This window comes from Brachypodium distachyon, chromosome 2 (assembly GCF_000005505.3).
Source record: "Brachypodium distachyon strain Bd21 chromosome 2, Brachypodium_distachyon_v3.0, whole genome shotgun sequence".
NCBI lineage: Eukaryota > Viridiplantae > Streptophyta > Magnoliopsida > Poales > Poaceae > Brachypodium > Brachypodium distachyon.
Genome location: NC_016132.3, coordinates 20370905 through 20385757, shown reverse-complemented (window position 1 = coordinate 20385757; position 14853 = coordinate 20370905). Strand labels below are relative to the sequence as shown.

Below are 14853 nucleotides of genomic sequence, written 5' to 3'. Positions count from 1 at the left end.
TTGGCCGCAAGAGCTCCAAGAAGTGCTGCATCTTCCACAAGGAGGTGCCCTTCGACGAGGACTGCAGCGACGACGACGCAGACCGTAATCCGCCGGCCGACCACGGGGGCGACTGCTCTTCTTCCTCCCACGGGCATGGCCAGAGCCATAGAGACCACCACCGAGATCCGGTTGGATAGGTATGGATTAGAGATCCTTGCTTGCTTGTCAATTTCTTGTTCTAGATCCAGAAATTTCAGTTCCTGTATATACAATGCTTTAGCCTTTTTTTATCAGCACTGGATCTTGTGTGAGTACATTCCATTATATGTTTCCTAAGACAGTGTGGTTAATCTGAACGGATGTTACAAGTTGCAACTGCCAGCATCTTCTCGTGGTGGTTTCTATGAAATGGTGCGCAGTTTGGTGTGTACAAGTTGAACAGTTTTCTTTAATGTAACTTTGTAGATAGAAATAACATTATGCAAATGGGTATATAGTATATGACCTGTCGAAATCGTTCATTAGCTTTAAAAATTCCTATGATGGTACTGTAGTAGATCATGCATGCAAAACTATAAGTAATGTACTAGTCCCTCCATTTGGGTTTATAAGGCCCACGCAGAATTTTATGCCAAACTTTGACCAAAAATTACATTTGTAATATGATATTATTGCGGGACAAAAGATATATTGTTGGATCTGTATTGAAAAACTGAACTCTTTCTAATACTTTTATATACATATATTAAATATAATTTGAATAATTGTTGGTCAAAGTGTGGCATAAACTTCAATAGGAGCCTTATAAACCCAAACAGAGGGAGTAACTACTGACTTAGCACCTTCAGTTTTCAGAAGCATGTGCGCTTATTATGTTACTGCTATGGTAAAGCTATTTTTGCTGGCCACCATTTGCTATTTGCTAACTTAGCACCAACTTAGCACCATCTCTTCTAAATATTTTAACCAGGCTTAGCTTAGGTAGGGGGAATCACAGCAATGGGTGGAGTTTAGTGATTGAATGTCTGCAATTAGATTTTCCCAGGATCACATGCATCTCTAATCTAGGTTTAAAAAAATTGCATACCCAATCTCACCAAGAGATCTGACAGGTGCTGATAGTCACCCAATGTTTTCTAGCTTGGTAAATCAATCATTTATAACTATATTTTGCCTGTAAAGCCAAGGCTGTAAACTAGCTACAAGGTGGATAAAATTTCAGAAAAAGGGAAAAGGGCATCTATCTGTTGAGAAGCCCCATTTTGTGCTTCACCAAATGGCAAATGATGCTTCATTTCTAATTCGTGTCGTGCATGCATGCATACCTGTGCAGGTGCAGCACAAGAACATGATCTGTTCTGACAATGTTAGGACATGATACTGGTGTCCACAAATGTCTTAGGAACATTGTAGATATAATTGTGATTGAGTTTGCTACATGGCTTCTTGAGCTATATATGATACGTTTTTTATAGACGAAATCTGATAAGCTTATTTTCAATTCTTCTACACAGGAGGGGAAGGCACAACATGCAGGTTTCAGCTCCTTTATTTTCATATGATGTGAGAGATATAACGAATTGATGAGAAAGATCGGATGCAAATTAAAGTGTTGATCGTACCTTCTTTTTTAATGATGTTTCCCATGGATTGTTGTCCTTGAGATAATCATGTATGGAAAATTAATTTTGATCAAGATATTTATGTTCTATGTTGCCTTTTATCTTTTGCTTTGGATAGAACTGTTGCATGTACAAGTGAGATTGTACATGATAACCTGCTGAATTTTGCTTCCGTATGTGTATGAGCTTTGTATGCTGTTCTGTCTTCCTATAACCCGCCACTTGTACATGATAACCTGCTGAATTTTGCTTCTGTATGAGCTTGTATGCTGTTCTGTCTTCCTATAACCTGCTGCATATACAGTGAGATTGTTCTGTTTTTTTGATAACCTGTTTAGGTATTGATGTTCTGTTTCTGTATGAGCATGTGTTCTGTTTTTTTTTTTTTTGGGAAATCATACAGCAACAAACTGCATGGTCATGCTCTAAACATTGCAAACCGGATCACATGACTCACTCCTAGATGTATTGCAATCTTTTGTTGTACAGCAAACTGCATTAGTGTCTCACTCTCACGTAAGTCGGTAAGTGGCTCACCCACGAAAGTCCTGTGACTGTGAGGCATTCGGAAAAGCCTACCACTGTTATCGCCTTCCAACCTCCATTATACATTCAGGTGGTCGGTGTAAGTTTGCCGCCGGCAGGTATTGTCGTTGGCGAAAGCCGAAAGATGTTTACCGTCAGAATGGAATGGTTTTAATTCTTTTGCTGCAGTATGCCAATACTACATTGCCAGCACATTTTCCATTCCATTGTGAGGGTTAACAGTCGAGGGCTCCGCAGCATGACCGAAACAGCGAGATGGTTAAAACAGCTGCTCCGTTTATGATTAAAAAAATTGAAATGACATGCAAGGGATAGAATTTTTTCAAACAAACGTCAACAACAAAACAGAGACTAACGTAGCTCAAGAGAGATAGAGCTCTGAACGTCAACCACAAAAGAGACTAACATGGCACAGGAGAGAGAATTCTCTTGCCAGAAGAGGAACATAATATTAATATCTCCAAATTACAGAAACAAAACTCTTAGTAGCAACTGTTATAAGAAAGCAACGCTGAGAAGGAACAATTCTCGCTAATACAACTTCAAGTTATATGGAACATTGTAAACATAGCAAGTGATTTTTCCTTAACGTCCAGAGCCTTGACAGTCCACTCCATCCTTGTCTATCAAAAATCATCTAAGACCTGGGCTTCTCCTTCTTCTCTTTGAAGAGCGCGAGCAGGGACACACCAGATACCTTGACAACCTTGAACCTGACACCAGGAATATCTCCCACAGCGTGACCCTTACGACCAAATCCAGCAATCAGCACCTCATCCTGAAGTATCAATGACAGAGAGAAGGTAACGTTTAGCTGCATATGGTAGAAAGATTAGTCATTGGAGTAAGCAATGGACCAGGATCCCATACATTTTCCTCAATGAAGTTAAGGCAACCATCATTTGGCACAAAGGCAGCAATCTTCTTGCCGTTCTTCACCAGCTGAACACGAGCACACTTACGGATGGCAGAGTTAGGCTGCTTGGCTTCAATACCACTGCAATGGAGCAATTACACTTTAGCTCAGTCATATAAAGCATGAGATAAAAAGAAGGGATGATGAATCTGCTGTTCAACATACATCTTCTCCAACACAATACCCTTGGCATGAGATGATCCAGCAAAAGGCTTCTTCCACTCATTGCCCAAGTGGCTCTTCTTGTATGCCTTGTCAGCCCACCTCTGGTTCCTGCGGTGGGTCTTGAGCTTGCGCCCAGCTCCCATACCACGTGTCTTCCTGTAATGTGTAGAGATCCATGTTTACATTGATTAAACACAACTCACAAGATAAGCAGTTATAATAATCATACAATCTTCCTTCAAATAAACATAGGCACATTACTTTCAACTTGTAACAAGAAAGGTTTATTCAAAAACATATTGGCTACTAGTAGACAATATGAAATGTTAAAGTACAGACAAATAGGAAATGTCAATGCTGAAGCTAAATAAAGAAAATATATTGCAATTTAGATGCTATGGACTAGAAGATGCTACTGCAGTACATAGGTGACATATATTGCTTCTAATTGCAGCTCGCAAATCAAATCTTCCGTAGGACACAATTAGTCATTGTCTAGGTATTTCAACCAGTTACAAAATAAACCACGTATGGCAATCACAAACAAATAAACCACGTATGACAACATTAAGAACACAACAAGCACCGGGGATATAGGCATAATATCATAACAATCAAACAGACGACAGCCAAGTTGCTGTGTTCAAAATAAAGGAACTTGTATGCTACCATGTGTAATCTCCAAAGCCCAATCATTGGACGAAGGAATACATGACTACAACGGTGGCAACGGATTCATATCGCTTATGAGTATGTTTAGCACTGATGTGGTATCTGATCAGCACTGGACCGTCAATAAGCTTAGTTCCCTTGCATCGGAACGCCGATCTCATTCTCTAATACTAACATAATCAGGCTAAATCACATGGTACTACTTGATTCGTCTTAACGCAAAAGAACCGATCGTGTAGGAGCGTATATATCATAGCGAAACGCAAAAGAGAGAATCAGGAAGCGCGTTGAAGAAACTTCTCCATGGAAGATACAGGTTAACACGATCAGGACTGATAGATCATCGACGGGAAAGAAAATTGTGTGCTTGAAACACATTAGAATGAAGGGGAGGGAGAATAGATATTTTCACTCACCCCATGATGGCGGAGGAGGCCGGGAGATCTCCGAGCGGGCGGCGAAGGGAGAAGCCTGGAGATCTCCGGTGGCAGGGGGCTTCGAGGAGGACGGCGGCGGCTGCGAGAGGGGCGAGGAGGGGAGGCGAGGGGAATTTATAGCAGGGTTTGGCTGTTTAGGGTTTGCGTGCGCGGAGATTCGTGCTGGCGTGATGGATCTTATCTCACGGACGTCCCGCGGATGGTGGGGTAGGCCAGGAGGGGCCCTCCTGGCGTTTTCTATTTCACCCCTCGCTCACGCATCTCACTGAAAAACAAGCACAAACATCTTTAAAAGGGGGAAAAAAACCATATCTCCTAGCAGAGGATTATAGCACAGTAAATCATGGTCCTCATGGATGACCCCCTAAAAAAATTTAATCACGGCCGGTGAGTGTTTGAGTGGAATAAGAAACCAATAAGAGGATGGAGTTATTTGCAAAAATAATAATAATCATAATTTCAGTGCATTTGTCGTGTCAGCAGAATGGCACGCCTAAAGCCCCATGAAAACTTTGATGACCAAACATGCATTTTTCCTGCACCTGAACGTTGATAATTTGATATAACTCCACATTGTCGAGTACCCATCGTGCACTTTACACATCATACATTAGTTAGCATGCAACACTTCTTAAACATGAATTTGTGGACGATAAAATTAGATGGTGTTTTTCTTACCGAATAAGATGAAGGTCGAAGAGGAAATATGCAATATCACATCAAATCAAAGTTAGTGGTCCATTTCCATTTGTGAAGGCAGGTAAACACACAACGATGTTGTTATTAATTTGAACATGCGGGGACAGGACGAAAACAACCGAAAAGCTTGTGTGACTGAGTCAAATTTATGTCTTGCAATATACATATATAGCACCTGAAATAAGGGCAGCCGGATTACGGATGCATGGTTTGAAAGTTCAATGATTTCCAGGATGACATGAATTATATCCAAATGATGGTCCACAAGAAAAGAGGAAAACCAAGGCGAGACAATGCGAATTTTTCTTTTTTGAGAAGAAGGCGAGACAATGTGATTAATCTGACCTCGTGGCAACCAAGGCCCAAACAGAACCACCACATGTAAATATTGGTCGAAAATAGAACTATGGCCCACCAGTCCGTTTCTCATCATGGGCCCTATATGAACTATGGCCCACATGTAAATATTGGTCGAAAATAGACACATACAAGGTTCTGAAAAAAAGAAACACATAAATAGGTCACTTCGACTTTATACCAATGAAAATACCCCATCATGTAAAAAATGGTGTGGCTCCTTAGTCGAAGATCCTGCAAACCTATCATTCTTTCTTCTTTTGCGCGGGAAAGGAGACATATTAATCAAACAACGGTTTACATCATGGTCTAATGGATTACACCTAAGCCAGACGGAAGTTTATTTTCTAGATCCAGCAAGAGCTGCTAAATCACGGCTAACCCTGCAAACCTATCGATATACGTCATTGACAAGTTACTCCTTGTTGTTGAGACCGGAGGCAGTCATATTGGTACGCAAGTGCAAGACATGGAATAAAATACGAGTCCAACACATTCAGCAACTCATCGACTTGAACATGTCAAATAAACTTCCTGGTCGACGCCGATCGATGAGCGCGGGTCGCCGGTTCGATCTCCCTGATCAAGCTTACGACCTCTGGATCAATTGGGCTCTTGGATTACATCAGCTGATTACCAGTGGCTGTCATAGTGTCGTTTTCGGTCGCCACTTGAGCAGAGACACCGCGTGGATTGTTTTGACTTTGGAGGATGCAAGACAACTTAGACAAGGCCCTGCAAACGCTGGTCCCTGAACCGGAGCTAATGGGGCAACGTTGCGTGTCTGACGGTCTGACCTGACCAAGACTTTAATTTTCAGTTTTTCAAGCTTAGCTTAGTTTTCAGGTTTGCGCAAAGCGGCCAGGTGTTTCTTCTCAAAGAAAGAAATAAAAGGGGAGGTGTGTTTCAGTGTTTGGCATCATCGGCTCGGCCGCGAGCGGAGAGCAGTTAATTACTCGTACCTCTGGGCGGAGACTTGACTTTTTTTTGGAAGGCAAGACTTGACTTGGAAGTTGGAATAGCTAGCAAGCTCAATGGGTGGTGACTTAACCGCTAAGACTAGGTAGCGCCTTCTTAATAATAGTTGCCCCTTCATGCTTGATTGCTTCGAATGAAATCGGCTTCTTGATATTTTATGAGAAAATTATGAAAAGATCTTTTTTTACTTTGGTGGGAATCTTATGATTGCGCGGCACTTTTCCTTGCAAAACTGACCATGGGCAGGATACAGAAATGGAATGGAAAATTCTCACTTTCTGCGGGTACTACTTAGCATGCTGAAAAGAGAACGTGCGTACGGTACGGTCAACAAAAGTGATGAGACTTGAACTACGGAGTAGAATTTACTGATCATCAAGACATCATCAAACAGACAGGTTTGTAACACACAATGATTAATTCATTTCACGAATAGTATGCAGAACCAGTACACACCAGCAAGCAAGCAAAGGACGAATGGATCATGGATGGACCGAGCTATAAAATTTGCTGATCCATCCTCTTATACAGCACCTTACACACATACACAATCCAATCGAAGACAAGCAAAGCAACCCCAGCACAACTAGAAGACCTACGACCAGATCCAGGAGACGAAAAATGCAGCGCGCGGCAACATCATCAGGAGGTAAGTTACCACTCAAAAACCCTCGGTAATTAACCTCCTGAAAAATGCTAGCCGCCCATCACATCGATCACCACCTGCAAGAAGCCGATTACAGCAAGCAAGTACTTGAAGACCTAAATCAAAGACGCTGAAACTGTGGGTGGAAGAGGAACGGTTGCTTGCTCTAATAAGAGGCAACCGATTCCATCCTCTTGATTAAAAGGCAAGGAAATAACAGGAAATAATACGGAGTAGGAGATTCCTGGTAATTTTTGCTCTGTCCTCTGCTGCGGGCGCGCACTAAAATGAGCACGGAGTAGCAGCAGAGGACTAGCGAGAGCGAGCGGATCGATCGGGCGGATGTATGCAGGAGGAGAAAAAGGCGCGCGCCGGTCACTTTCCGTCGGCGGCCGGGAGGCGGCCGCCGCCGCCGCCTTTCTTTTCGGCGCGGACGAGGCCCGCGGCGATGCTGGCGACGGCGGTGACCACGTCCTTGACGATCTTCTCCTTGATCTGGCCCCTCCGCGGTGGCTGCGGCGGCGCCCTGTTGCCTCCGCCGCCGCCGGGGCGCTCTCCCGCGGCGGGCATGGTCGGAGCTTGCTTGGTGGCCATCGATCTCGCTGCGGTTCTCGCGTCGCGTGCTGCTCGGAGAGAAGAGGGAGGGGATTTGGCTGCTTTCTCTGAGTCTCTGACTGGTCTGAGGATTTCGAGCTTGCCCCTGCAGACCCTTAAATAGATAAGCCAAGGCACGGGTCCGCAACAACAGAGGGGGCCCAGCGGGCCGCAAAAGGGCAGCGACGGTGGGGCCCAAAAGCGCACGCGTGGGTCCCACCCACCGTAAAGCTGAATGGCTGATACGTGCCCTGCTTACGTAGTAGCATCAAGCCCGCCCCGTTGACAAGTGGGGCAATGTACTCCGGGCCCGGCTGTCACTGACTTAATCTACTTGGAGCCGTCTGAGCCAGCTGCTCAGCAGGACGCCAATGATATCCCCTTAAACCAGGTTGGTCGGTCGATTGGCGGGCCCGGGGTGGATACTTTCCACGTTGGTGTTACTGCCAAGTAGGAGCACTACTCCGCTGTCCGATGTGGAGTTTCTGGTTGTGGAAGTCTCGAGACGACTTGTGCGTTTGCTTCGTAGATCGTGACCTCGTCAGTGATGACAGCCAGATCGGAGGAAAGCGAGAGGAGACGTGTACAGTGAACGGCAGGGGATAAAGAGGAGGTCAGGACTCAGGAGGATGGTATATATGGACAATTGTGCATCTCCTTCAGCAGATAGGATTAAGGATCAGGATCGTAGCGCGCTTTTGCTTTCTTGTCACCGAGTCGTACGTGCGTGGGCCAGTATAAACTTCGTCGTTCACACCCTGTCTGCGTGACTTTCGTTCAGTTCCTACCCGCCGGAGTAATATATTTTCAATTTCAATGAGAACACCTCTAGTTTATGATACTGATTGTCAAGAGCGTTACAAACAGAGCAAAGTACTCACGGCAAAGCCACATAAACAAGCGACGTATGCGACCTTCTTACTATCTTCTTCCACATAAACGACAAACAAGTGCTCTCTCTTCCAACACATACGATGTCAACGCAAAATCTTATTCAAATTTTGATTAACTATTAGACAAAAAATATTTGGTGTACATGTATACAAAAATATATTATTAAAAGCTCTTATACTATAAGAAGAAATCATATCAATTTTGCATGTACAATACTCTCATACTACTAGTCTAATTTGTGTTGCCCCTGTATATTAGAAACATTAAGTAAGCTGGTATGAGATGCCTCCGACCATAAGCTAGGGCGAGAAAAAAAGTAGTTTCTTAATGAAAATATCTAAATGGTTGACATGTAAATTTTCATGGAAAAATCATTGTTGTGACTAGTGTATAATAAACACAAGTTTTAATGTTTAAAATTATATGTTGTCATCGAGGGGCGACATCAAAATTAGGAGGTGTCAACGGACTAGATTGTAAGTGTTGCTGATGTGTTTATGCCTCTCGTATTAGAGAAGGCCGATGTACACTTGGACAAGCGCGACAAATCATTATTTTTTAAATAGGCTCGCTCTCCTCGTGGAGCATGATCTACTCCTATGTTAAGAGAGCGTTGAGTGGAGGGTGCGAAGCTCTCGATACCTGAGTCGAGCGGAGGGGCGAAGCTCTAAGTCTCGACACCCTGAAGCCATACGAGGTTTCTTGGAGGGTGCTTTTCTCTTAACCATTTTAAGATGTGATGAATAAGTGTACAAGACCAACCCAAGGTTGGTATTTATGAGGATACAATCATACAAATGCATGACAATGAGCATGGAGGATACAATCATACAAATGCATGACAATGAGCATGGATCGATACCCTTGAAAAGAAAACTGAGGGTGGGAATGTGTAAAGCTTGCACCAAGTGTTGGATGGGTAGGTCCGCAGTCCATGGTAATGGTATACTATTTGATTTATCCATCCATCCTTTTCTCATCTAACCCCTTTTTTTCCTCCTTCCCGTTTGATCATGGTCATTTTTCCTTCACATTCGAGTCCTTTTCCTTTATCTTAACCCTCCTTGACTTGTTGACTTACAGACTTGGCATGTTGACTTTATTAGCTTGGCGTGAAATCATCTTTTTACTACTTTGGTGGGAATCTTATGATTGAGCGGGACGTTTCCCCTGCAGAACTCATGGGCAGGGTACAGAAGAACTCATGAGGATTTTCGGATGTGTTTGGTTTGTGGCAAATATAGCCCTACCAAATGTGGACAAAAATTGACGGCAACGAACCAAACAAGACCCAAAAAATCATTGGTTGTCAATTATTTGGCATGACTAGTGTTGACTCCCAACCAAACACATCCGAAAATCCTCACCTTCTTCGGGTACTACTCAGTTGCTAGCAGCATGCAGAAAAGAGAACGTGCGTACTGCAGTGTCAAAAGAAGCGATGAAACTTGAACCAGTAGAATTTACTTATCATCAAGACACATCATCAAACAGATAGCTTTGTAACACACAATGATTAATTCATTTCACAAAATTATACTCCTCCCGTCCAATAAAAAATGTCTCAACTTTGATTAAATTTGCATCTATACACTAAATTATGTCTAGATACATTCAAATTTTGATAAAATTGAAACATTTTTTGTTGGACGGTGAGGATACCTGTAACACATGTATTAGTATGCAATACCATTGTACCAGCACACGAGCAAGCAAGGACGGATGGATCAAGCTATAATACTTGCTGATCCATCCTCTTGCAGCAAGCACCTTACACACATACACAAATTGAAGACCTACGACCTGATCCAGGAGATGAGAAATGCGGCGGAAACATTAAGAGGTTACCACATAAAAACCTCGGCAACCTCCTGAAATGCTAGCCGGCCAGGACATCACATCGATCACCATCACCACCTGCAAGAAGCCGAGATCAGCAAGTACTACAGTTGCTTGCTCTAATAAGAGGCAACCGACTCCGTCCATGACACACACACTTCCAAATTAAAAAGGCATGGGAATAATACAGTAGAGCAGGAGATTGATATTTTTGCTCTGTCCTCTGCTGCGGGCGCGCACTAAAATGGAATGAGCTCAGATTAGCAGCAGACGACTATCGAGAGCGAGCGGATCGATCGAGGAGCGGATGTATTCAGGAGAACAAGGCGCCGACCGGTCACTTGCCGTTGGCGTCGCCAGCGCCCGGGAGGCCGCCGTCGCCGTTCTTGTCGGCGCGGACGAGGCCCGCAGCGATGCTGGCGACGGCGGCGACCACGTCCTTGAGGATTTTCTCCTTGATCTGACCCCTCCGCTGCGGCTGCGGCTGCGGCGGCACCCTGTTGCCGGCGCGCTCTCCTGCGGCGGGTATGGCCGGAGCTTGCTCGGTGGCCATCGGTCTCGTGGCGCGTGTTGGTCGGAGAGGAGAGAGGGCAGTATCTGGCTGCGCTGAGAGGTCTGAGGATTCCTTGACATTCCCTGCCTCCTCCGTCTGCCGCTTCAGGCGACGGGAGGGGGTGGGGACCCCGGGGGAAATCTTGGCTGACCACGTGGGTGCCTACCTCGACAATCCCGACCGTCCAGGTTGCCATTCTTGCATAGGGAAATACGAGTTTAATAATACTATGGTAGCAGTAGCACCACATTATGAGCCATGGACTGCTAATCTCTGCCAGCGACCTAGGCCCCGAAGAAAGTAGCAGGTGCCTGCAGCTCTGACGGCACTGTAGAGGGCTCTCCACTGTAGATGATGTGTACTGGTCCTGTTCCTCATGTCTAATGACATTTTGCATAGCTATGGCTTTCTAACCAAGCTGTCTTGATTTTTTTTTTCAAACCAAGTGAAAAATGAAACCAGTACATAACCGAAAACCTGCTTGGTGGTAAACTCCGAAGATGTTGTTTAGCCATAAACCTACAAGTATTGCTAACACTGAAAAAACCAATACATGGGCACTATATAAATCCAACTAAAACTGCAAAAAAAACCGCACGGACACTATACAAATACAACGTACGGACGCTCTACACGTCCAACTAGCACTACAAAAACATTACACGGAGACTCCACACGTCCAACTAACACTGCAAAAATATTGCACGGACATTCCACACGTCCAACTAACACTGCAAAAATATTGCACGGACATTCCACACGTCCAACTAACACTGCAAAAAACACTGCACGGACACTCTACACGTCCAACTAACACCGCAAAAACATTGTACGGATATTCTACACGTTCAACTAACACTGCAAAACATTGAGTCTACAAGTCCAACTTTTGTTTTTTACCCAACTGTACAACCCATGTGTCTGAGAGGAGACCACGAGCGCATGCTGTTCTAGTCTGAACCCAAAAGTGGGTCCCACCCCTCCATGAATAGTGTCCTGCTGGTGCCTATGGTCTATACTATTTCTGTGGGACTGTTGCGCACTGTTGCAGTGTTGGGCAAACTAACGAGCACAGTTCGTACTGTTTGCACACTGTTCACAAGCCTAATAACCACAGATTTAATTTCTTGTTTTGCACCCATCCCAATGTATCTGAACGGCCGGATAGGTGAGGCACCCACGAGGTTAGAAAAATCACTCTCGGGACCCCGGTGCAACAGCTTGTAGTTAGGTTGTCGCAGTATTTCTTTAGGCGTTACTCTATGGAAGAGACGGCGCCGCGTCGGAATAATTTGCCTTTGTTCTTCCTCCATCTTGACGTCGCTCCAACGAATGGCGCCGAGGGGCAGGCGGCCTGGTTGTCTTGCCGATCTTTGGATCCGGCAAGATTCGTGTCTCGTGGTCAGCAGTCGGCACTTTTGCGGGTAGCGATCATGTTGGTTGTTGTACTTGTGTTTGTTGTCTTGCAATTGGATGTGTGGATGATGGCAGGCGGCGGCGTTCCTCTTTTTTGGCTGTGTTGAATGAAGATGACGGCGTCGAGTTCTGGTGACCATGGGGAAGATCTCCGGCCGACGTGCCACAAAGTTTCGGTCTCGTTGCTTGCGACAGTCCGGTTCATCGGCTCGGAAAGCATCCTTATATGCGAAGGTGCTCTCCCACATCTTGGTATGGAGGTTGTTCGCTCCTTTTTTCGGTGCTGCCATGGTGGCTTTGGAAGACGTGGGTGGATGACGGTTCGGCGAGGCACAAGTTTCTCCGAGAATGGAATTTTGATTTTTACTTCTTGCGAGGTATTTCGTGCAAAGTTGATTGACAAGTATGTTTGTGTTGTGTGGTTGCTTTAAAAAAGATTTAGATAAGCCTTCGCTAATCCACGGCTGCGCTAGAGCAGAGAGAGCCGAGCGGCCCGGTCGGCAAAAGGACAGCAGTGGTGGGCCCTAAAGCGCACGCGCGGGTCCCGTCCGCATTACGGCAGCTACGTCCTCTGCTCCGTAGACGTAGTAGCAGCAAGGCAACCCCATTGACAAGTGGGGCAGCGTGTACGCCGGGCCCAACTGTCACTGACATAACTCGTTTTGTGGGCCGTGTGGCACCCACTCAGCGGGATGCAAGGTTATCCAGCTAAGCGCAGGGTGGTCGGTCGATTTGGCGGGCCCGTGGAGTACTTTCCACGCAGGTGTTACCGCCAAGTGCCGACTACAACTAGCATGGCTAGCTAGCTTGGGGAGCCTTGGATGACAGGTACTGCTCCCACTCCGGTGTGGAGTTTCTAGTTGGCAGTAGAAGTCTCGAGAAGACCCGAGAACTCGCTCCCTAATCGTGACCTCCTCAGTGATGCTAGCAAACCGTGGGAAGCAAAAGGAAACGTATCCAATGACCAATGGCAGAGGATAAGAGCATGATAAAGGGCATCTCCTTCACCGGATAGTAATCCTACGTACTTTAGGATTCAACGAAAGCAAATCGGAGGAGAGGAAAGCAAAAGGAGAGGTGTAAACCGTGACGCCGTCAGTGATGCTAGCAAATCGTTGGAGAGGAAAGCAGAAGGAGTCGTGTAAAACGGCAGGGGATAATAGGAGGATGCATGATACGGCCGGGCATCTCCTTCCCCGGATGGTACTTCGTACTCGGATCAACTGATCAAGGATCGCTTGTGGTCTCTCGTGTAAGCCATTGCAAAATCTCGTGTTAAACTTTGATCAACAATTAGACATTAATGTCTGATATATGCGCATAAAGCTTATATTATTGGAAAATATTTTCTAATAAAGGTCCCGATATCACTTTTATGTCACATAACCTCATATTACTATCCACACTGCGCTTGTGTATTTGAAATAAGGGAGTAATTTTAAGCAAGCTAGTATGAGATGCTTCGGACAACAATTATGTAAAAGGTTGACGTAACATGTTTGTAAAATTTTCATGGAAAAGTCATTGCTGTGACCCATCATTTTAGTTGTGTTCCCGTTTGGTGGAATTGGGCCTCAGTTCCAATTTGATTTTGCATCCAGACAATACAATTTGAGAACTCGATCCAAGTCCAAAATACTAACATCCAAACAGGATGTAAAGCTATTTTGACACTTCTAGTATTTATATGAGGAAATTGGCCAGTGGACACCGTTATTTTGTGTCCTTTGCCCAAACACATCGCTCAATTAGGATTTGCTGGGTACCATTACAATTCTGTGGTCATTTGCTGAAACACATCGCTAGGTCCAAAAACGGAAACTTGACTTTTTTTGCGTGTTGAATTATCATCTTACTCCTTCTGTAATAATTAGCTCTCTCTCCCGTGTTGTTTCACTATAGTTTTGCTATTCGGTGTTGCAAAGACATTATCGAACAGTTTAGGCTTGTGTTGTGTTGTGTGACTACGTACTACTACATGGATCATACTCATTGATTTTTTTTGAAAGTATAATCAACGAATTTAATTAATTGCTCTGTTTTTGCTTAATTCCGTACTCCATGTGCATCGAATTACGCAGTAACAGTCGTGTGATTCTTGTTTGCTCTTACTTTATGTTGATAGGTATCTCTGTCTTTCCCTTTGAAAGCTAGATACAATGAGAAGTATATATTTTGAATATTATTGAAGAATTTTCTGTTGACAACTGTTTCTAGTGTCTCAGTTTGTCTCAAAGGAAGTTAGATCATAATCATCAAGAGTACCGATCAGGTTGCTGACAAATCAAAGCGTAGTACTAAAACATAGAAAATGTCAACTTTCTGTTTTTTGACTGGCGGTGTGTTTCAGCAAATGGCCACATAATTGTAATGGTACCCAGCAAATCCACAATCAGACGGTGTGTTTGGACAAAGGCCACAAAATAACGATGTCCCCTGAACAATTTCTCCTATTTATATTCTCATCGAGAAAGTGTGTGCTCCAAGATAAACATTCAGTACGTTTCTCTCGCCTATATACCATCCTCCAAACAGAA

General features: G+C 44.5%; 1 protein-coding gene across 1 annotated transcript; it reads right to left on the bottom strand.

Moving 5' to 3' along the window:
- Positions 1–2552: 2552 nt before the first annotated feature.
- Positions 2553–4477, bottom strand: LOC100832951 (40S ribosomal protein S23). The gene is made up of 4 exons (XM_003568229.4): positions 4320–4477; positions 3232–3387; positions 3021–3147; positions 2553–2928 (listed from the first exon to the last, which is right to left on the bottom strand). Exons 1-4 carry the CDS (start codon positions 4322–4324, stop codon positions 2788–2790), a joined length of 429 nt encoding a protein of 142 aa, XP_003568277.1. The 5' UTR covers positions 4325–4477; the 3' UTR covers positions 2553–2787.
- Between the last annotated feature and the right edge of the window lie 10376 nt (positions 4478–14853).